This window comes from Pimephales promelas, chromosome 10, assembly GCF_988280905.1.
Source record: "Pimephales promelas chromosome 10, fPimPro1.hap1.1, whole genome shotgun sequence".
Taxonomy (NCBI): domain Eukaryota; kingdom Metazoa; phylum Chordata; class Actinopteri; order Cypriniformes; family Leuciscidae; genus Pimephales; species Pimephales promelas.
The window spans coordinates 8,765,519-8,788,390 of NC_142778.1; the positions used below are offsets into that span (position 1 = coordinate 8,765,519).

Consider the following 22,872-nt stretch of genomic DNA (forward strand, 5'->3'; position numbering starts at 1 on the left):
ACCTGTTGCTGGCACATTCACTCTGTTACTCTATTAATTTTTTGTGCTGGATGGTGTGGCAAAGACACTTTAAAGCAGCACCTTCCGCACTGCGGTCATTTCCCGTTCACTTGTCGATCCAAAAAGCATTTTCGAACATTAAAAACTAAACTTGCCTCTTAAATAGCATACTAAAATGCCTGAATGCAAAAACCTCCCCAACATACAAAACATTCCTCACAGGCAAGAGATCGACTCAGAGAGAGAGACAGAGTTTTCCTCCTCTTGATGTTTTTGTAGGCATCACAATGTCGAGCCGAGTGGAGAAAGGGGAGGAGGGACAGAGGAGAGAGAGAGAGAGAGAGAGAGAGAGAGAGAGAGAGAGAGAGAGAGAGAGGGAGGGAGGAGAAGGAAGCAAACGAGAGGAGAAAGTGGAAGCAAGAGAGTGTCAGTGAAAGAAGGCAGTCTGACTGCACAAAAAAGGCGCTCGGCAAATAGCGCGCACTCATTGAGTCAGTTAAATTCTGAACACGGAGGGCTGGTGCATTTGAGCTCAAGAAAACAGTTTTCAGTGTGGAGGGACAGGACAGAGACAGACAGAAACAGAGGAAGTGAAGTGAAAAGAGGAGAGGTTCTTTGTGGAGAGATGGACTCAGATTCTGGGGATCAGAGTGAAGGAGAGATCACTCCAGGTAAGGGATAGGTCCTTTCTTTCTCTTCTTCTGTTTCTCAAACTTGGTTTGCAGCTTCTGGCAGTGCAGGCGAGCACAGGCACGTGCTGCTACTTTTCTCATTAACACATTTAACATTCATCGTTGTACTCATCTTCCCTGCCCGGCGTGACAGCCTGTGACAGGGCATTCATCCGCCAAGTGCTCATGTGTAGTCTCTTCAGAGCTTTTTTACCTGTGGTTTTGCCTTCGGAGGAAAAGTTAATCTGGGAAATTTGAGATGGCTGAATGCAAGGGTGCTGGAAAAATGAACAGCAGCACTTTGGTTTATGGCTGGCAAGGTTCACAGACTCTACTTATTATGATTCAAGCTGGCAGACAAACCTAAAACAACCTTGTGATTGTGATAAAGAATAAGCATAATCTCACTGAAAGAGTTGTGAAAGAATCAAATGCAAAGACGGAAATACTAGAAAAGGTGGTCTCTTTAATATTTCAGATGTTTATTCTGGACAGATTCTCCTGCTTTGTTTCCTGAGAAAAAGAACCTAATGTGTGTCTTCTAGAGTTCCAGATGAGATTTCAACAAACTGTGCTCAGAATTGCCAAGATACCAGAGGCTAAGATCAAAAGTCAGAGATCTTTTTAAAAAAAATCAAATTCTTCCTAGACCAAATGATCTGAACTGAACACTCATTTTATAACTCTTACATTTGCTCTATGCCAACATATGGCTAGGTAATAAGGCAGATACTTCTAATATATACATAACTAAGAACTTCTGAATGACATGCAAGTATATTTAGCAACAATTCCTCACAAAAAAAATCCCACAAACTTCCTGAATTTAAATAATTTAACTGAAGAACTTGACAACTAGATATTTAAGTAAATAAATGACGACCAAATTTTCACGTTTGGCAGACCTATTCCTGCAGGACTCCCTCCATCCCCTGCTGATGAGGCGTAAATGTGGTAACGTTAGTTGTATGTGTAAGTCATTACATTCGTGGGGCGCCTGACAGCTTGAGGTCCTCGGGTACTGTGAGGTTTGGCTGAAGGTCTCTCTCAAAGAGTTGTGGACTGGAGAGGAAGATTCTCTTTCATGTTTCTGCTCTTTCATTGGCTGATCAGCTTCTGCTGTTAATTTTCTCTCCATTTTATTGGCTGAATAAGTTACCAGTTTGCCTCAGATGGCATGGCCATGGACCACCCAAAACCATTGGCAAAAAAAAAGTGATCAGATGGTTTCAGTCTGATTTGAAGTTCTACACAATTTTGGGGAACAAGGACATGAAGGTTTATTGCTTATGCCTACCTGGACTGGAAACCTTTGTCATATAAAGGAGAAGATTGTTATAACTGGATGTAGAGTGTAGTTGAGTGCACTTTTGCCATTTTAAATTGTAGCCGACTCCCATTTAATCATTTCACTGTAGAGCCCAAACACTTTTGTATCCTTGTGATGGACTGGCCATTCATCCAAGGTGTTTCTCTGCCTATGGCCCAAGGGACAGCAAAGAATAGATAGATGGTTAAACAAGTTTATCTCGCTGTCTGCAATGGAGGAGGGTCAACTCAAGCTCTAATATACCCCCTATGGGACTACTATGGATGGAGATGATTACAGGCAAAACACCTAAAGTATAGATGTGGTGTTGGGGAGGTGGCGGGTTGCCGGAACAGCGACACCAGAGTAATATAAGTGTCTGCATGAATGCTCTGGTGGTTAATTAGAAGATTAGATGGACCTACTCTTCTGGAATTTATGTTTAGAAACTTAAATTAATTTAATTAAAAAAACAATTCACACTACACCGACCAACGCTGACCATCTGGGACAATCGCCAGATTACAGTATGTCGCTGTTCATTCGGTAAAAACAAGCACCAACCAATGCCAACAGATGGTGACGGGTTATATACACTGATCTGTCAAAACCCAACGAAGTGTCTGTTGCTGTTGTTCGAGGTCTGTCTGTGCAGCCCGTTCTCATCCCAAGACGTCATTTAACTGACGCTTAAATGCGTTTAACTGACGTATTCTTGACGCTTTCGACCATGAGTCAACATCCAACGTTTTAGGGTACCCTTTAACGTCAGTTAGATGACGCTATCTAATCCTAACCTTACCCCAGACCTAAACCAACCCGCGAAAGTAAAGCGTTAGTTAGATGACGCCCTAGGATCGTCATCTAACTGACGTTAAAGGGTACCCTAAAACGTCGAATGTTGACGTATGCTCAAAAGCGTCAGTTAGATGACGTCTTGGGATGAGAATGTGTTGGTCTGTGCAGAGTAAATTTGCCTAAACATGCCTGCCCAGACAGCAACATGTTGACCCAAATCCGGCCCACATCTGGTAACCGTTGAATCCACATGTACCAGATGTGGCCCTCATCTGGGCCGACACTATGTTGCTTTCTGGGTGGACTACGGTGGAGAAATGCTGGAGAGTTTGTACAGTCCCAGTAAGGTATGCCTGATACAGTAGCAATACTCTGCTGCAGATTAGTTTGCCTTAGATTCACCAGAGTAAGGGATAAGGATCACACTGAGCAGTGCAATTGCGGCCAGCCATTTTCCGTTCCACCCTACATACACATGTTCTCCTCATGATGAGTAACTGCAGAACTGATTAGAAACACTGTAACGCAAACCCACATGTGACTCTCCAACTCAACATCTATAGCTCTGAGGACATTTCAAGGCTTTTAAAGGAGAGCTCAGATTTGTTGAGTTGAAAATGTTTAAAAGCACAATGCTTCTGCTACACTTACACACTGCTTATGTGTGCATCAAAAAAAAAAATCTCTTTTATTATTGTATTTCCTTAGCCTGGATGCCAGCCTGAACTCCGCCCACAACATTTCTTGGTCAGGAAGTTCGGTCTGGACTCAATCCGTTGAGGAGAAATTATGATCAGTCAAAAAACGAACGGGCCAATCAGATTGCCAGGCTTTATACGATGATGGACAGATGATCTGCTAGTTAACTGGTTTCCCTCAAAGATGACTGCAGCTGGAGAATTGAGATGTATAGATTCCGCTGTCGCGTCTGTTGAAAAATAAATTTACAGCGCATTCATTTTAAAAGACGAACAGAAAACATTTGTCGATCGGAAAGACATTTTTGCCGTCCTTTCTACATGATTCGGCAAAAGTGTAACTTATCAGCTGGCTCTGATGGTCGCTAAGATGATGGGACGTAATTAAAAGCCTGTGGTCGTTGTGGTTTCTCCTTTGGTCGCACTCATGCAGGACCAAGTAAAAGAAGCAACACTCGTTATTTTACTTCTAAAATAAGTAAGTTCTATAGTTGAAAACTGCGCTATGCAAAGTAGTTGACTTACTGCGTTGCTCTGATTGGTTGTACACGTAGGTCTGCCGACTATCCAATTGAGTGCAGTTTTATTTTCCTGGTTCGGTTAAGACACACCTCATAATCAACCTTCGGAGCAGTTTCGGACTTACATTCTGACTAGAATATCAGTATGACGAAGTCAGGATAGTATTTCCTATGGCTGGGTTGTACTTCTTTAGATCAGCTGAGATAAACTTATCATAGCAAAAGTATTCACATGGTATTTTCATGAGTACTTGATTGTAATTTAAACTGGTTAAATGTGTGTTATGTAACATTATTATTTAATATAAATAGACTAAATTGAAACTTCATCCATACAAACAGTTTTTACCTTATAAACGTTTCAATACAAATCTCATTATATTTAAGTTGTCCATAAATCAGTACATTTGGCATTACACTTTATCCATACTTTAACTAGACAATAATAGTAATTATGAAATCAGAGCAGTCTAATCAAATTGTATTTGAAAAAAAAGACCATTTTGCAAGACTGGTCCAGAAGCACTTCCTGTTTCAGTTTTTTAACTCTACATAAAAGCTGGGATAAAATACAACCAACAGAACATATAAAACTTCTTTAAGATGTTTTACATGTGAAATAAAGAAAACAGTTACAAACTGAAGCAGGAAGTGTTTCTGGACCAGTGTTGTTTACATCTTACAAAATGGTCTATACACACATAGTATGTGTGTGTTTCTTTTTCAAAAAGGTTGACTAAAGATATTTCTGACTGTGGGCATCAGGTACCTAGAGGAAGAGTTTTCTCTGGTTGTTTGTGTTGACTTGGTGTGTGTCAATATAAGTCAGTAGGGAATTTGAAACTGCAGACACAGTTTGAATGTCTGTTTTTCCAAAACCCAGCAGTTTTCGGGTGGATACTGCTGAAATGTTTTGCATTGGGTCAGGGTGTGTGTTTTAGTAATCAAAGGTTTTGATCTGCTTCCTGGGACATGTGTCTATCATTAGATTCTCAAGAATTGTGATGAGGAAGCGTGGGCGCGTGTTTGTTGTGTCAGCAGGCTTTAGCCTTTATCTCTGAACAAAAGCAGTCTTGTACTTCATAAATTGAGGTGAAATTGTCTTTTGCGGTGAATGTACCACATTTGTCATTTATACATGTAATGATTGTATAACGCATTTCCTCCATTCACATGTTAGCACAAAAAAATTGTGTGTAAAGCTGCAACGTCATTTGCCGAAAATCATCTTTAAATGGCTTAGCTGGAAATATAGGATACACTCTTAAAAATAAAGGTTCCAAAAGGGGCTTTTTACAGTGATGCCACCACATTTAAGTGTATAAATGTAATTATACACTTTAGTTTAACTGAATTAAATCCAGGTTTTATCCTCTTGAGATCCAGCTATGCTAGATTTATCACCTTAATCCATGAAACAACAAGCTTCATTTTGATCTCTTTGCACTGATATCTGACCACAAGACCAACCAGCACAGTGCACAGAGAGACAGTGAAGCCACGTGTGGACCAGAATAAAGGCAAGCATCGCTCTCTCTCTTTTTTTTTCTTCTTTTTTTTTTTTTGCAGTGTCCTGCCAGAGGAAAATCAGCCCCACCAAAAAAGATAAAAGGAAAACGAGAGAGAGAATGAAAACATGAAAGCCTCTCTCCGCATAAAGAATGTGTGTGCGAGAGAAAAATAACCATTTAAACACTCTTCTGGCACTCTTAAGTTTAATTCCGCAAGGGAGAAAGAGTCATAATTTTAGCTCAAAGACAGAAAAGGGGTGGGGGCAGAAAGAAAGAAATTTTGCTGAAATAGGGGAATATTTTTCATCCACATTTAACAAGAATCAGTAAAAACAGACAGAAGTATGAGCGACTATAAACTCTCCCTGAGGCGTCCCACAGCCATTTCCACTGCGCTTTCCCATTAAAAAGAGGAATGCTATAGTAAAGCTCTGTTAATTGAACTGCATTGTGTCTGTCAGGGTTTTATTAGCCTCTTTGTTTACAGTGTGGCCAGAGCTATGGCAATAATAATAATGACATTAGCATTTCCAGAGGGAAATAGTTGTGATCAAAAGGCTGCAAAAGACTTGTTTAAGCTTTAGATCATTTGACATGATCTATGTAAGCGGCAAATATCATCATCATAGTTATGTTATCATCATGCTTACGTTTTAATGCTTATGTTTCTTAGCACCTATAGACATTATAACAAAGGTTGATTGTGGTCTCAATCGCCAACAGCTTGTACTGAGGACAAAATGTATTTTCCGTATACATAAATGATTTTAATGATGGGTCGTTCATGAACAATTCGTTCATTTTGAACTATTCTTTTCTATGACTGTGGAATAAGGAGTTGTCTCAGAGAGTGATTCGTTCATTTTGAACTATTCTTTTCTATGACTCTGGAATAAGGAGTTGTCTCAGAGAGTGATTCGTTCATTTTGTGTTAGCCACGCTTCAGCATTTGCGCAAGCGTTTGTTGCTAATTATAAAAAATGTATATGGTCAATAAGTTATGACATGTTTTTACATTGCTGTTATACAAGATTCAACTCATTTTTTGAGTTTAATGTAAGTCTAACTTTGAGTCAGTTTAATGTAATTTAAGTTAAGTTGATTGTACGTAAAAAAAACGTTACGCAAATAACTTTTCTCAGGGGAACGCATGTTTAGGGGCTCTGTAGAGACTGTTACAGTATGTTTAGAGCCTTTGAATCAATAATGTGTTTTATATTGGACAGGATAGCAAGAGTTTTTGAAATGTTTTTGAAATGTCAGACTGAGCTTGCGGTCAATAATTACACCTAAGAATTTAGTTTCACTTACCATTTCTAGTTCAGTCATTTCAATTATGATCTGGACATTTGTATTTATTTTTTTATTACTAAATAAAATAAATTTAGTTTTATTTATATTTAATTAAAATGTGTTAACATCGAACCATTTTTTAATGTTTCCATTTCTGCTTCCACTGTGTTCAGATGCTATCTCACATTTTGATTAAAACAAAATAGACTTGTATCATCTGCAAATAAGACACAATTTAATTGAGTAGACACCTTACAAATGTCTTTGATAATAAAAATAGCTTTGGTCCAAGGACTGACCCTTGAGGAACTCCACAAGTGACCCACTGTAGCTGGGACCTGTCGTTGGTTAATTGCACAAACTGAAATCTATTCCTGAGATAGTCACTAATCCACATCACGTTTTACAACATGTTGACTTTGAAGTCAAGGGTAAACTCACAAACCCGCTTATGACACTTGGCCAGAAGAGATGGTTTTATAGTTCAAAAAAGTATAAAATATTAGTATTTTTTCTTACACGTACCTACAGTTTTGTTTCAGAAGACAATGATTCATCAACTGGGGTCATAACAGTGTGTTCACTTAGTGTGGTTTTTGAAATGTGAACTTTGAAAGCCCTATATACTTTCATTACATTAACTTACAGAGATGGATTCTTTTTAGTGTAAATCCCCCCCCCAAAAAAACAAATTTGGTTGGAGTATCCCTTGGATAGAGCTGCCATATTTGGTGTTCCAATTTCTCTTTTTCATTTTTATATGAGTGGCATGTCTCTGCTATATACACCTGACCCTTCAATATCCGACGCTTTAGGCACCCTTTAGATGATGCTTTCCTAGTGGTCTAACCCTAACCCTACCCCAGACCTAAACCTACTCGCGTCATTTACAACGCATTCTCACCCCAAGGCGTCACCTTTGACCATGGTTCAAAATTTGACGTTTTAGGCGCCCTTTAGCGTCACTTACATGACGCGATCCTACGGCGTCATCTAACTGACGCTAAAGGAAAGCGTCAGTTAGAGGACGCGGTTAGGTTTAGGTGTGGGGTGGGGGTAGGGTACACGCGATCCTAGGGCGTCATCTTACTGACGCTAAAGGGCGCCTAAAGCGTCAGATATTGAAGCATGTCCAAATGCTTCCCAAGGCGTCAGTTAAGTGACGCCTTGGGGGTGAGAATGGGCTGTCATGATTTAACTGACGAAGGTAAAGCGTCAGTTAGATGACGCCCTAGGATAGCGTCATCTATCTGATGCTAAAGGGTGCCTAAAGCGTCGGAAATTGAAGCATGGTCAAAATTGTCAGTTAGACGTGGGTCTATTATGATATAGCCTATTGGAGTAGGTCTGCCTTTTAGCTGCTGAGATTGATGCTTTATGTATCCAAAATATTGCAGACAAACTCTGCCTTGATGTGACTGACAGAAATGTTCTCACAGCTCCATTTTCAAAATGAATATGCATTACTCTTAAAAATAAATGGCTTCTATAATTATAAAGCATCCATTTGGAGAGATGTGAGAGTGTGTTAGCCAAGAGTGAGCCAGTCACCCTCACACAAATACATCAGGGTTATGGGGAATCTGGCAGGACTGACTCAGACTGAGAGCTTTTCTGGACAGGAAGTCCCCCACTGAGACTCAGTCTGAGACTGTGGTCTGAGCTTTAGTGGCATGGCTCGTCTGTACCTAGGCGTGTGTTTTGTTTGCTGCTGACCCAACTATTCTTCTTTATGTAAAAAAAAAAATAGCCCCCAGAAGCAAACTGGTAATAACCTATTTTTTTTTGACATCTTCAAAAAGGAAGAGGAAAAAAAAGTGTTACGAGAGACTGAATATTTTTTTTAATGCTAAAGGTGTTTAGGTTTTGGCTTAGGGCTTATCTGCAGTTCCTAAATATTTACATTTTCAGGGAACAAGAAAACACTGTCACCTACATCCTGCAAAAGTTGCTGCCATGATGCTAGGGTGTCGTGGATGGTTGCCAGGGTGTTGCTATGCTGTTGCTAGAGTGATTTTTAGCACACTTTTCTGGGTAGTTATTACTGTGTTCTGGTTAGTTGTTAGGTGGTTACTTAGTTTCCCAGGTCATAAGAGCTGATATAGAATAGTTAACCCAAAAATAAAAATTCTGTTATCATTTATGTCATTCCAAACCTTTATAACTAACTTTTTGTCTGTAGAAGAATTATGAGGTTTTGTCATAATAGTAATAGTAAAAAGTAATAGTAACACTCTCCTCTACAAGCTGCACCAATTGAAGTATCATTCATGTCTGTAGCATAACCTGGGTCTCACAGACAAGGCTTAAGCCTACTAAAATGTTTTAAATGAAAGCAACTGAATTGGCATATCTTAAAATATGTCAGTGCCATTGTTTTTTTCTCAAGTTGCACATCAGAACTGTTTTTTTTTTTTTTTTCCTAAGGCATGTTTATAAAGTCCTAATTTAACTAAGGCCTAATCCTGGTTTAGTCTGAGCCCTGTCTGTGAAACCCAGCTTAAATGTGCTGAATGAGTAGCAAGCCAAAGTTGAATACTTGAGGTCTGGGGTTTGTTCAGAGATGCTGACAGTAATTGGTATTGCTTGTGCTTACAGAGATTTGCTTGGATTTGAGCCTGTGGAATGTGCAAACATACTGTACACATTTGGTTGTCGATCATGCTCACCAATCCAGCATTTTTCTAAATAAAAAATAAAATAAAAAAAGTAATTTTGCAAAATATTACATTGTTTGATGACAGCTGAATTTTCAGGAATTCTTTACTCCATTCTTCAGTGTCACATGATCCTTCAAAAATCATTCTGATTTGTTCTGAAATATATATATTAAATTTAAATGTAATATGTAAAAAGTTTTACTTTGAATTCTACTTTAAACAAAACATTAATTTGGCATTATTACAAAGCTCGCTTTTTAAACGTGTTCTTAACTGTGTTAATACACTTAAAAAGTTAAAATTCATGAATAAAAAGTCATGAAAATATGAAGAAACTCATTTAATAGCCTACACAGAAATATCATTTTCATTAATATTATATTATCTGCAAGAAGGCAGATAATATAATATTAAGATTTTATATATATATATATATATATATATATATATTAAGATTTAAAGTTCACTACAAGTGCACATTTAATACAATTAAGTACACTTCTTTTTCACATCTCCAAATCTGTATGACTTTCTTTCTTCTGTGAAAGCACAAAATAATATATTTTGAAAAAATGTCTCAGTGTTTGTTCTATTGGGCACTATTGACTATAATTTATGGACAGAAACTGTTGAAACATATATATATTTTTAACTTCTTCTGTTGTCTTCCACAGAAGAAATAACTGAAAGAAAATGTCTTTTTAAGTTGTTACTTTGTTGACCCTAAATGGTTGATACATCTTAATAGGGAAGTGGGCAGATCACATAAAAAGACTTGCTTTACATATCTAAGCATCTTTCGCATTATAGTAAGCGAGATATTTGGGTTGACATTTCAAGATCTGCTGGAAGGGACGTAAAAACTGTTACCTTCCATTTAAAAATCAGCAGCCGGTTGCAAACCTCCTGTGGTTTCTGCCGAGTCTGGAAAACGCACGTGCGTGCCAGACAAGAGGGAGCGTAACTCTGCCCTCAAAGACTTCCTTAAATCCACATAATAACCCCGGGCTGTTCTGGCTTCACTTCTGGAGGAGGACACTTATATTTGACATTGGTTGGCCAGTCATCTTTCTACTCATGGTTTTCTTTCCTTTGTTGTCTTTTTTAAGACTCACCAACGTCTAAATAATCACAGAGCAGCTGCTCACAGTGATATCACACACAGCAGATGAATATTTAACTCTTTAAATCTGTCATTATATGTGGAGTTGAGTAAATTCAGAGCCATAATTAGATCTGATTTCATGCTAACTGTCTGATTGGCTCTTCTTTGTCAGTCAACAGACAAGTATATGCAAGATATTAAAGTTAGGAATTGTAAATGTCATTTTAGAAACTCAGTGTGACATTGAGCACAGTGGGACTCTATAGGGTCAGTGGATATTCTGGGCTCAGTCCAGACATCTGCGGAGGCGTATGTTGCCATCCTTTGACGAATTATTTTGTAATTCACTTTAACACACATTAAAATAAATATTTAAACAGCGAGGAGTCATTGTTATGAAGTCAATCCTAAAAAGGTATGTCATTTCAAAGAATTTTAGCTTTGACTGATGCATACTGTATACAGATAAGATTGGTGTTTAGAAGTCAGCAGGATTGTGTTTTTGGTCCATAAGATTAAGAAAACCCAATAAAACATAAATCATCATAAAAAGGAAGTTTAGCAGGTTGTTGCAAGCGCTTGAAGGGGAAAAATACTAGATGTGCAAACAAGTTCCTGGCATCTTGCCTTAAAGTGATAGTTCAACCAAAATGTTAATAATTTCTGACCCCCTTGTCATATCCAACCCATAAGACTTTCTTTTATCTTCAGAACACAAATCTTTTTGATGACATCTTTCTGACAGCTACTGCACACAACTACCACTCATAAAGAGATCATAAAACTAATCCATATGGATTGAGCGGTTTAGTCCAAATTTTCTGAAGAAACTCGATCGCTTTATATGAAGAGTTCAGATGCAAAAGCCTCTAAATGCCATTTGAAATTTTCTTCTTTAATGATGATTTTTATCAAACTTGTATATTTAAGTTCAGTAATTTCACTTAAATAACAATTAATAGGTAATTATCATTGCCATTTAAGTGAAATCACTGAACTTAAATATACTGTACAAGCTTGATAAAAATGATCATTCTAGAAGAAAATTTCAAATGGCACTTAGAGGCTTTTGCATCTGAACTCTTCATATGAATTAACAAATTTAATATAGTCTTTTATTGAAATATAAACATTGATCAGCAAACATACACAGAAGCTCAATAGAACATGCATAACACACAAGAACAAACCTCTTGCGGAAGCTCAAACGTGCTGCGTAGCACACGAGAATTGACCTCATGGGTTCTCACACGTCAAGCGAACAAGCTTGAGCTTCCATTTACCACAACTGATTTGTGAGTTTAATGTTTATATGTGAATAAAAGCCAAAATTTAATTTGTTCATCTTATAAAGTGATTGTGTCTTGTCATAAAATTGGGACTCAAACCACTCAATTCATATGGATTAGTTTTACTATCTCTTTATGCACTTTTTGAAGCGTCAAAGTTCTTGTTGCTTGGACTGTCAAAAAACTCAGGTTTCATCAAAATTATCTTCATTTGTGTTCTCAAAATGAACGGAAGTCTTACAGGTTTGGAATGGTGTGAGGGTAAGTGACTGTTCATTTTTGGTGAACAGTGTTTTAACCAGTTTTTTAAAAAGTGTTTAACCCAGACTTTTTTTTTTTTTTTGCCAATATATTGGTTTTTCAAGTAGTTTGGCAATATATTGTTTTTCTATTAGACTTACTTCTCAAATATTCAGTGTTTATTACTTCTAGATGGAGGCAAATTGACCAAAATCACTTTGGTGATTTTGAAAATCGCTAGTTTCTTAGTCTTCAGAACAGAAAACTGTCAATATTTAACTGCGCTTGTGTTTTGAAATAATTGTTGGAATAACACGATGCATAGAAACTCATTTTAAAATAATTGGGGTCAGCTCTTTTCTCACCCTCAGAACACATAATACTCATTCCTATCTGTCAAATACTCTGTCAAAGCTTTCTCTAGTATTCTAGTCATCATTGTATAAGAGCACTTTCAGAGTGCATTTACACAACACAGTTGTGTCATTTACAAAAGGATTTGGAAATGTAATTGTTTTATTCTGAAAAACACAATATATTTGGCCACAAGTTTGCTGTAAATCATTATTTAGATTGGAAAGTCAATAGACTAGAGTGATGACGACTGATAATGAGTGGTGGTTTCCTCAACAAAAAGTGATTTTTGGATAATTGCAGAAAATAAGCTCTGTGAAATCAAAAACCCATTCATAAAACCCATTGACTTTGGGACGGTAGAACTGGAAGTGCAGAAATGTTTACTCATTTCCAGGTTTTAGGACTCATTCCTGCAGCCCTCTCTTTCGTTTAGTCAGACTTTCAGACTACCAGAAGGTCTAGACTCCATAGCAGCTTTCATTGGCTTGCCTGAGGTCGTCTGATTAACATGTAAAGCAACCAATCACAGTTAGTTTTGTTCACGTCATGTTTAGGGGCATGAAGATGTAACGTCAATGTCCCTACAACAGGCCGGTGTGCAAAACTCTAGGAGTTTATGCCTTGAGCTTTTCATTCCTCACATACTTTTAAAAATCCAGTGTTGAAGTGCTCAGTCACAGTTGTAAACACAACAACGTTCTTTCCATGAGGGGGTTTGGCCTCATGTCATCTTTGTTTCCAGGTGGACCGCTAAAGAACGCAACACACGTCACCTGGACATTCTGTAGAATTCATCCAATCAGATGACGACTTAGAAAATCCTGAAGTTTTTCCATTTAAGTGTGCCATATGCATCAGACATTCAGTCTGAGGCTGAAACTATCTTTAAGGGGCCTGAAGAACACTTCATAAAACATGGCACGACTCTCAGTCAATACTTTACCAAAACAAATCTCATATAAGCATAATGCATGGCAACAGTCTGTGTACAATTAAATACCTTGAACCAAATCAGAGAGCAAAGGATATCTGTCTCTCTCAAACAAAACACATTTAAAAAGCCTGACGTCAAACCCTTAAATGTACCAGTGTTATCACATGACCTACATTTAGTCAGTCAATCAGAGATATGTCTATTAGCATGTAATAAATTGATTTTAAAAAATCTCCACAGGGTAAAATCTAACATCTCTCAGAGTTGACAACTGACCTTTATGTTAAATCACACATTAGAGACACACACAATGAGAAAAATCCATTTACTTTCAACACTTTTAGACAAAGGTCAATATGTCTGACTGGACTGATATCACTTCAGATCACATAGAGATGTGTGGTGATACTGGCTCTCTTCCAAATCCTAGTGAGTCACCTCATAGGCCACCATTGGAAAGTTCTCATTGAACATGTTCTTGAGGTCAAAAACAGCTTGGCGGAGCGCAATGGGATGGAACGGAGTATTGGGATCAAAAAAAACAAAAAACAATCATTAGCCTAAATAACTGCGCTAATGGAACACGAGAACTTGTCCTTAAGGCCTAACCAAAATGCCACTTTATGTTAATGACTTGATAAGTAAACAAGAGACTCAACTGTTTCACAACTGTATGCCTTATTTTCTAAGTTTCCTCAGCTTCTTGAATCAGCCATTTTGGAGTAATTTGTTTCACTGAGCTCGACGCAGTGAATTCTGAGATCGGCTTCTCCAAGAGGGCCAAAATTAGGTATCTTTTAAAAGCATGTTAGCATGTTTCCAGCCTGTTCTGATCAATCTTAGCTTAAGAGTGCATCCGTGATGCCTGAATACTATAGCGTTTGGAACACAGCTAGTTCAGGCTGCTAAATTTGAACTGTGATGTCAGAGAAGCAGGTATTGATTCAGAATCAGTGTTTCCTGTTAGTGTGTGTTTGCAGATGATGAGAAACAATAAAAACAATCCATTTGTCCCACTTAGAAAACAATCAATTTCATATGTTTCTAGCTTTTTCTTTTTTTTTCTTTTTTTTTTCAGAACACCAGGGGTGTGTGTATGTGTGTGTTTGGTTGGTGTTAGAGATTTCACATAAGGAAAACAATCTAGTTACATATTATCCAGAGCAATGTTTTATTGGTAACACTTTACAATACGGGTGCACTAATATGCATTAATTCATGCTTAACTAATGCACAGATAATACTGAGTTAATGTTTAACACATGAAGAACTAAACCATTAATTAATGATTATTGCATCAGCAACTAATAAAGAGTCAATATGATTAATAGATTAAGAAATGCATGGATTGCTATTAATTCAATGTGTTATTGTGTATTAATTCCTTAATAACATATTTTATTAAATAATAGTGTAAATTAATGTGTTAGTTAGCACAATTAGTCAAAGCTATGCACTTCAACTTCCAGTTGTCTGCTTTAATTAATCATTAGCTAATGATTTGCAAATGTATCATTATGTTATGACTTTACTTGCTGGGGCACATCATTATTAACTAGTCATTTAGTAATTGTAGTAATTTTCACATGAATTAGCATTAACAATGAAGTAATTAATCATGTATTAATGCATATTAGTGTACCTGTCATATTATCTGGAAGTTGAAATACAAGGCTTTGGCTCATTCTGGTAATTAACATATTAATTAACACTATTAGTTAAAAAAAAAGAGTTATTATGGAATTAATCCAAAATTACATATTTAATCAATAACAATTCATGTATGAACTAATACATTAACCTTACAGTCTCTTAATTAGTTCCTATTGTGGTAATCATTAATTAATGGCTTAAATAATCATTAGTTACACATTAATTCAGTATTATCTGTGCATTAGTTAAGCTTATTAGTGCACCCGTATTGTAAAGTGTTACCGTTTTATTGCTTAGTGGTTGCCCTTGTAAAAGAAGTACCCTGTTACATATTTTTAAAAAGAGTACCTATTACAGAAATAATGTTCTTTTCAAAACAAATATACACACTGAATGTAATGTTTTCAGACACTTAACTCCACTAGTTTTTTCACAATCCTTCCTCATAATTCACGAGTATGACGGTGTTGAGACTTGGGTTGATTTTAACAAAAATGATGTTAACAGAATTGAAAACAATCAGCTGAGAACTTTCCATCTTCTAATCAATGCACTTTTCTGTTGTGATTTCTGTTTTTTCTTCAGTATTGTGTAAGAAGCTGTGATCATCAAACTGAAAACGCCAAGCACACTAGATCAGTCTTTCCAATGAGTACTCTCCATCATTGCACACACTTTCCCTCTCTGTCTCTTTTCTTTTCACATTTTGCCCATTTTTGTTCCATCCGCGTTTCCTATGTCTTTTTCCAGTATGGAAAGAGTGAAGGCTCCCAATGATGTGCCAAGCATTCACTCACAGTGATCCATCTCTGCTGTGCGTCTTTTAAATGTTGACAGCTCCTCACAGGAGTAAACGTCACAGCAGAGTTGGTGCCGATCCCAGACGAGGAGGCCCACGGCTTTGCCGCCACCGCGCACAACTAATCACACCACAAACTTTATTACAGTGCTTGCAATACCGCAATGCATTGATACTCCTCGAACATTCTGCTTTGGGTTTGTTCTTATGCCCTAACCTTGCTTTTTAAACTTATAAGACTGCTTAACGTTTACACTCAAACTTAAAAATGTTGTGGTTCATTCAGGCTGCTCACCAAGACTGCATTCATTTGCTTGGAAATACAGTAAAAACAGTAATATTGTTAAATATTATTACAATTCCAATAAACTGCTTTCAATTTTAATATTTTTTAGAATGTAATTTATTCATGTGATGGCAAAGCTGAATTTTCATCAGCCATTACTCCAGTCTTCAGTGTCACATGTTCCTTCAGATGTCCTTCTAAAGGCGCAACAAGGCAGATTATGATACACATTTGAAAGTTGTTCTATGAAAGAATAGCAGAGTCCACAACTATAAAGATAACGGCACAGAGGAACAATAACAATCGTTATGGTCAATTTAAGAATGATTTTTGTGCATGAATGATAAAAAACATTAACAGCGAATCAGAACGGGCCTTTGAATCCTTAAAATTTCGTATTATTATCACAGTTGAAAACAGGCTTTTTGGTAAATAGAAGTTCATGTGAACAGCATTTATTTGAAGTGTTTACTGTGAATTTTGGCCAATTTAATGCATCCTTGCTGATAAAAGTATTAATTTCTTCACAAAAAAAGAAGAAGAAAAATGTAACTGACCCAACGTCTGAACCATATGTATTTCCATATGTATAAGTATTCTTTTCCTCCCAGCAAGGACTGGTACTGTATTTTCTTGCAAATGCAATCTGACTTCCAAATTATAACTCTCAAATTCTACACAGGATTCCAGCTGCCAAAGTCAGATCACCGCTCGCTGTCTCTGTTTAAAGCATTTACCGTACATGTCGTGATGTCTGGTTCAGAGTAGGAGAGATATAAGAGCAGAAGAACCCATTTTCATGTCGAATCTGTCCCTCAGGGACCTCACTGGAGAAGCTTTCAGAAATCATAGCGTTCTCCTCAGAGGAAGACAGAAGAAGGAGAGAGACAAAGAGCGCAAAAAGAGTGGGAAGGAGAGAAGGAGCCTATGGCAACATTAGGTTTGAGATAGGAAAGTAAAGATGTGTCTTCTCTTCCTCAGAAACAAGAATTCCCTCAGTACAAATCTTTTCTCAGAAGCGCAGAGAGCTTTCATGTGTTCTTCTGAACCAACACATTCTCACCCCAAGGCGTCACCTTTGACCATGCTTCAATATTTGACGTTTTAGGCGCCCTTTAGCGTCACTTACATGACGCGATCCTACGGCGTCATCTTACTGACGCTAAAGAAAAGCGTCAGTCAGAGGACGCGGTTAGGTTTAGGTATGGGGTGGGGGTAGGGTACACGCGATCTTAGGGCGTCATCTAACTGACGCTAAAGGGCGCCTAAAGCGTCAGATATTGAAGCATGGTCAAATGCTTCCCAAGGCGTCAGTTAGGTGACGCCTTGGGAGTGAGAATGGGCTGTCTGAACATGTCTCTATAACGCTTATTACATTATTAGTGGATGAGGCTTATAAAGAGATGCAGCTGTGCACCCAACATGCGGAGATTGGATTAGAATTTAAAAAAAATTTGGCCTGCTGTCAATTATAGATAATAACTTTCACTTTATTTTGATGGTCCTATTAACACATTCTGTTGACTAACATTGCACATGTCTACAAACTCGCATAGAGTGTTAGTAGAGTAGTATACTGATAGGGTTAGAGTTAGAAGAACCCTAGTTGATGAATAGGTGCAAAGTTACTTATTGTCAGTTGAATGTATACTATTCTAACGGTAGTTAGGCGATATGTAGTTGCAAAGTTACCTATAGTCAACAGAATTTTCAAAAGGGACCATCAAAATAAAGTTTTACAATAACTTCAAGTGTGTATTTGAATAAGAACGTTATTGATACACTTACAATGAAGTCTAGCAGGCAATATGTGAATAAACTTCAGCTGGCTCTTTGTATCTTGTGACCAGTGGTGGCTCGTCGGGGAGGCAATGGAGGCACAGCCTTACGTATTCTGAGGTGAAAATGGGAGAAGGATGAATTCATGTTAATAAAATTCCCAGTTTTTCATTTCATGTCCTAGAATGTGATTTTTCCAACACTATCTCACGACCAATTCGTACGAATTCGACGCATGATTAAAAAGTGGCTAATTCGTACGACCTCACTCGTACTAATTCGTACGATTTGTCTAAACCCACGTGATGGTTAGGTTTAGGGGCGGGGTAAGGGGTAGGTCATTCGTACGAATTCATACGAATTAGCCAATTCGTAAAATATGTACGATTTAGCAAAATCGTATAAATTTGTACGAGTGAGGTCGTATGAATTGTTACGAATTAGCCACTTTTAATCATTCGTCGAATTCGTACGACTTGGTCGTGAGATCGGGTTGGAATTTTCGGTGTTGTAATTTCACCATTGGAACGCCATATCACTGAAGTCAAAACCCCCGCTGCTCCTCCAACGAAAGGGTCGAATCTGCCATTAGGAAATCTGAGCTAAGACGAGACTGAGGGGGGAGGGGGAAGAGAAAGGGAGGGGGAGGCAAATTCATAGCCACAGACTTTAATCATTGCAGAGACATAAAATTAGTTTAAACTGCTCCTGCTGATAATCTAGCAACTACCTTAATTATAGAGAGTAGAGATATTGAATATTTGATCTCCAACAAATTTACCAAGAGACCATTTGTGATGCAGCTACAAATTAAAAATGAGGCAAAAAATACATCAATCACCTTCACTAAATGGCTGAACATGTTCTTTTAACACAGACATTTAAATTAAAAGGTTAAAATTATGGATTTTTTCTTCACCTGACAGGCTAGGTGAGTGGAATTGTATTTATATATTGCTCCTCGGCAACCAACGAGAGGATCGTCTGCACTTCGTCCACTTTCTTTTTTGGAAGTTTTCTTTCTTTCTTTTTTCTTCAAGCAAGTCAAGGAAGTAGTTTTAAAACAGGTGCTATAGTGGTGGCTGTTACTGGCTATTTAAATCAAACGGGTTTGATGTCTAGCAAATCCAATGACACTGGTAGTGACGATTCTGTCTGACTGACCAATCAGTGATCTGCAGTGTGTTCACGACGTCACATTTTAGTATCGGCGCGGTACGCTTGGAACCTCAACAGAGGTGGTACCATTTAAAGCGAGCCGTACCATATCGTACCATGCAGTGGGAAAGTGCCATTATGGTCAAATGTGCCAAAGTGTCCAAAAAAAAAAAATCCATTTAAATGCAATTAATAATAAAAAAAAGATTTAAAAAAATCCTCTGGAGAGGGTCCGCAGACCACTACAATTATTGTGCCTCCTCTATTTTATAGTCGCCTCTGCTCTTGGCCAGCTAGAAAAGTAAAACTGATTACTTTTTTAATATAGTATCTGTGTGAAGAGACTGGGAAAGGATGTGATGTAATACCATAAAGCACTGCATACTTTGCTTTCAAAAGTTTTTGCCTACTTTGGTTTCAAGTTCCTCCTCAAACAATTCCATGTCAGAAAGAACAATTTATACATAGAAAAAAATAGATTATAATGAAGCTTCTGCTTTTATTCTATTTTAAATTGAAACTCTCAGTATGGTGGATCTAGTAAAGTCCCGCCTTCAAAATAAAAGAGCCAGTTGCAGAGTCATACATTTTTTACATTTTTTATTTAATGCCACAAAAACAATAAGTTTCACAGTCACAATTTAACATTAGCTTTTACAACATTACATGTTTTCAGTGCTTTTGTTTAGTTTGATCCAGGTTTACTGTATTTCATGTAATTTATAAAAAAGGAGGAAAATTGTGTTTATAAAGAGGCCACATATTTTTATATATATGGTATATAAAATAAAATAAATAAGTGTATAATATATCCTTTACTTTCAACACAGTCATTCTGAAAATAAAAAGCATATAAAATAGACATATTTCTATCATAGACTCTTTTGTTACTGATACAAAACTTGTTTTTCATTATCCCAGATAGGCCAACCAAATAAAGAAGCCCAAAAAATCTTGCTGCAGGAAAAAAGACATAACAAACAACATTGCTTATAACCTTATCCCTACATTGGTGTTTCGAAACATCAACATTATCAATATAAATATTTCCACAAAAATCATCAATGTTGATTTTCGCTGAACTAGAGCTTCTTTTTGGAACAATAGCAAATTCTCTCAGTTTAACTGCAATCTGAATTATAAAAAGAAATTCACCGTATGACGACAAATATCCATTTAAAGTCTTCACTTGATCTTTACGGTAGCCTTTTGGTGACAGAATCACTGCAGCTGCTGTTGGAAGCTCCATATACCATAGAAACAGCCATAAAGTAATTGGTGTCTTGAAACTTGAGCTCAGCCTTTTCTCTACACCTGCACATTGAATGGACTGACCTGAAATATAATGTTTTTTAAGTGATATTTGAGTATAAAAACAACCTTGTCAGACTTTAATGTTGAGTTGAAGTATGTTATTGAAAAACAAAGCCTTATGGGTTTGGAACGGTTTAACACTTTAACAGCTTGTTTACTGAACTGTTGCTAAATTAGCCCGTCCTGTTTCCATAATAAGTACTGCAAATATACTGTTCACACCTCGTGCAGAAAGTCAAAATTATTGTTTAACCAACATGTCACAGATGCCTTTCATAGAAAAAATGGTTCAAAAACAGAATAGTAACTGGAATAATACCACAGCACAGCCACAGTATTTTTTCCTGTGTTCAAGACACTTTCTTATTCATTATATTTGTCTATTTGTCTCTCTCACACTTGTTAATAATATTAAAAAATAATCCCCATAATATCAGTGACCCCAAGGTTCTTATGGGACACGCGTGTCATCGTCATTTCTGACTCCTAGAGAGGGAGCTACAGTACATTCTACATTCATATTTATAATACAGTCATGTCCTAACAAATCACCAAGCACACTCACAATTATTTGTTTATGTAAAATAACATATATTTTTTATATAAAAATTTATAAAATGGTATAAAATGGTACCAAAAATATGGTATAGGAGAGAGACAGGAGGGAGTGTCAGAGGAGAGCAAGGGTCTGTGTTGTCTATGTGTTTTCAACACCTTTTTAATTAATTCTTCAGTGTTTGAAAAAAAAAAATCCCAGCTGACAGCTTCACACATTCACTGATACACAAACACACACACAAACACACAAACAAACAGAGAGGAAGGGAAAAAAACAGAGCTGAAGAAATCACACATTAATATATCTGTACTGCATCTTATACAAGACATTGTGTGAAAAACAAACACTTACTGACAGTGATGCTTTTAATAGATTTCTTATTATGAAAATAATATATTTAAGTCAGTGCGTTTAAAATATAGTAACTTTAAATATATTATAAAATGACAGTACATGTACATTTATACTCATGTACTTTACATGTGCTTTAGTCTGCTAGTCAATGCATTGAAATGAGTGTATTCTTTAAAGCATGGCAAAAGATTATTAAAACAGCTATTTAAAATGTACTTTAAAGTAAAATGTTTAAAATTATTACATTTGACATTATTAAAAAGGGCACTTTTTAAATGTGTACTTAACTGTGTTAAACATAGTGCTGAAAGTGTACTCTCTTTAAGTAGGCTACAGCTAAGTGGCCTTTATTTCATTAATATAATATCTGAATTAAAAAAAAAAGATGGTTTATGGGGACTTTCCATATTTTATACTGTAAAAACTATCCCCTTACACTAGGAGATCTTACACACACAACACACACAATTTAAATATTTTTTCGAATCTGTTTAATTATAATACTGCTTTGCAAAGGCTAACAGTCATGAGATGTAAATAGGTTAAACACTGACCAATGACCTCCAGCTGTTGCAGAAATGATCAGAATGTGCATACAATTTTTATTTCTGTACTTAAAAAGAAAGCATAAAAAACTAAGGTGATACGAAAGTAAAATCTAACATTGTTCTTACTAAGAATTTTATGTTAACTTTACTTAAAGTGCAATAATTTGTTGAACTTACTTCAAATTTCTTAGTAATCTGTACTGTTTGCATGTGTGCTTTCGTTACTCAGAAAAACCTTGTAAACATTACTTGACTGGTTTGAGTACCATTTTCAATTTGCATTCGCTCATTTTCCAGTCATCTTGAGTGTTATTGTCAATACACCTAAATATTTTTGGGAGAACATCAAAATTCTTTAGTTGACTTGTTGATTTCCCTTTCTCACCATTATTGTGATTGATGTTCCCTTTGGTTGGGCACTTGGAACTTAATTTATATTATGGTTCTCTTCCAATTGTTTACAGTGATGCAACTTGAAATCATAATTATTTGATTTCAAAGGAAGTGAAGTAATTTATATATATATATATATATATATATATATATACAAACACACATACTTAAATTAATTAATAAATTATATATAACATAAATATATTTCATGTATAATAATGATCTTTTAACATTTTATTGCTAACGCTTATGGCATAAATCTTTAATTGGGTTGATATAATCCCGTTATATTTGTGACAATATCTTGCAATTTTGGTTGAGTCACACACAGACTTCAACATTCAGCATGCAAACCACAACAGTGGTAACATTTAAAAAAAACTCATTTAATTAATTAAACATTACAATTTTATTTGCTGTCTCTTTTCAGTATAACCCCAATAACGATAGCAAATAAAATTGTAATAAAGCCAAAAATAGTAAAATAAAGCAATACATTTATTCATGCCGCAATGCACTCTGGGAGTACACTTCCTCGGTTCACAGATACTGGAAAGTAAAAGATCAAGTACCATTTCACAAGATGTAAACAACACTGGTCCAGAAGCACTTCCTGTTTCAGTTTGTAACTGTTTTCTTTATT

The 22,872-nt window shown here is 36.5% G+C and overlaps 1 protein-coding gene across 1 annotated transcript in view; it reads left to right on the forward strand.

The window, feature by feature from the left end:
- Positions 1–417: 417 nt before the first annotated feature.
- tnfaip8l3 (tumor necrosis factor, alpha-induced protein 8-like 3) overlaps positions 418–22,872 on the forward strand; it is a 45,158-nt gene continuing 22,703 nt past the window's right edge. Inside the window, exon 1 of the mRNA XM_039681892.2 lies at positions 418–671. Within this exon, the coding sequence (XP_039537826.1) occupies positions 626–671 (46 nt within the window). The 5' untranslated portion in view covers positions 418–625. The remainder of the gene's footprint in view (positions 672–22,872) is intronic.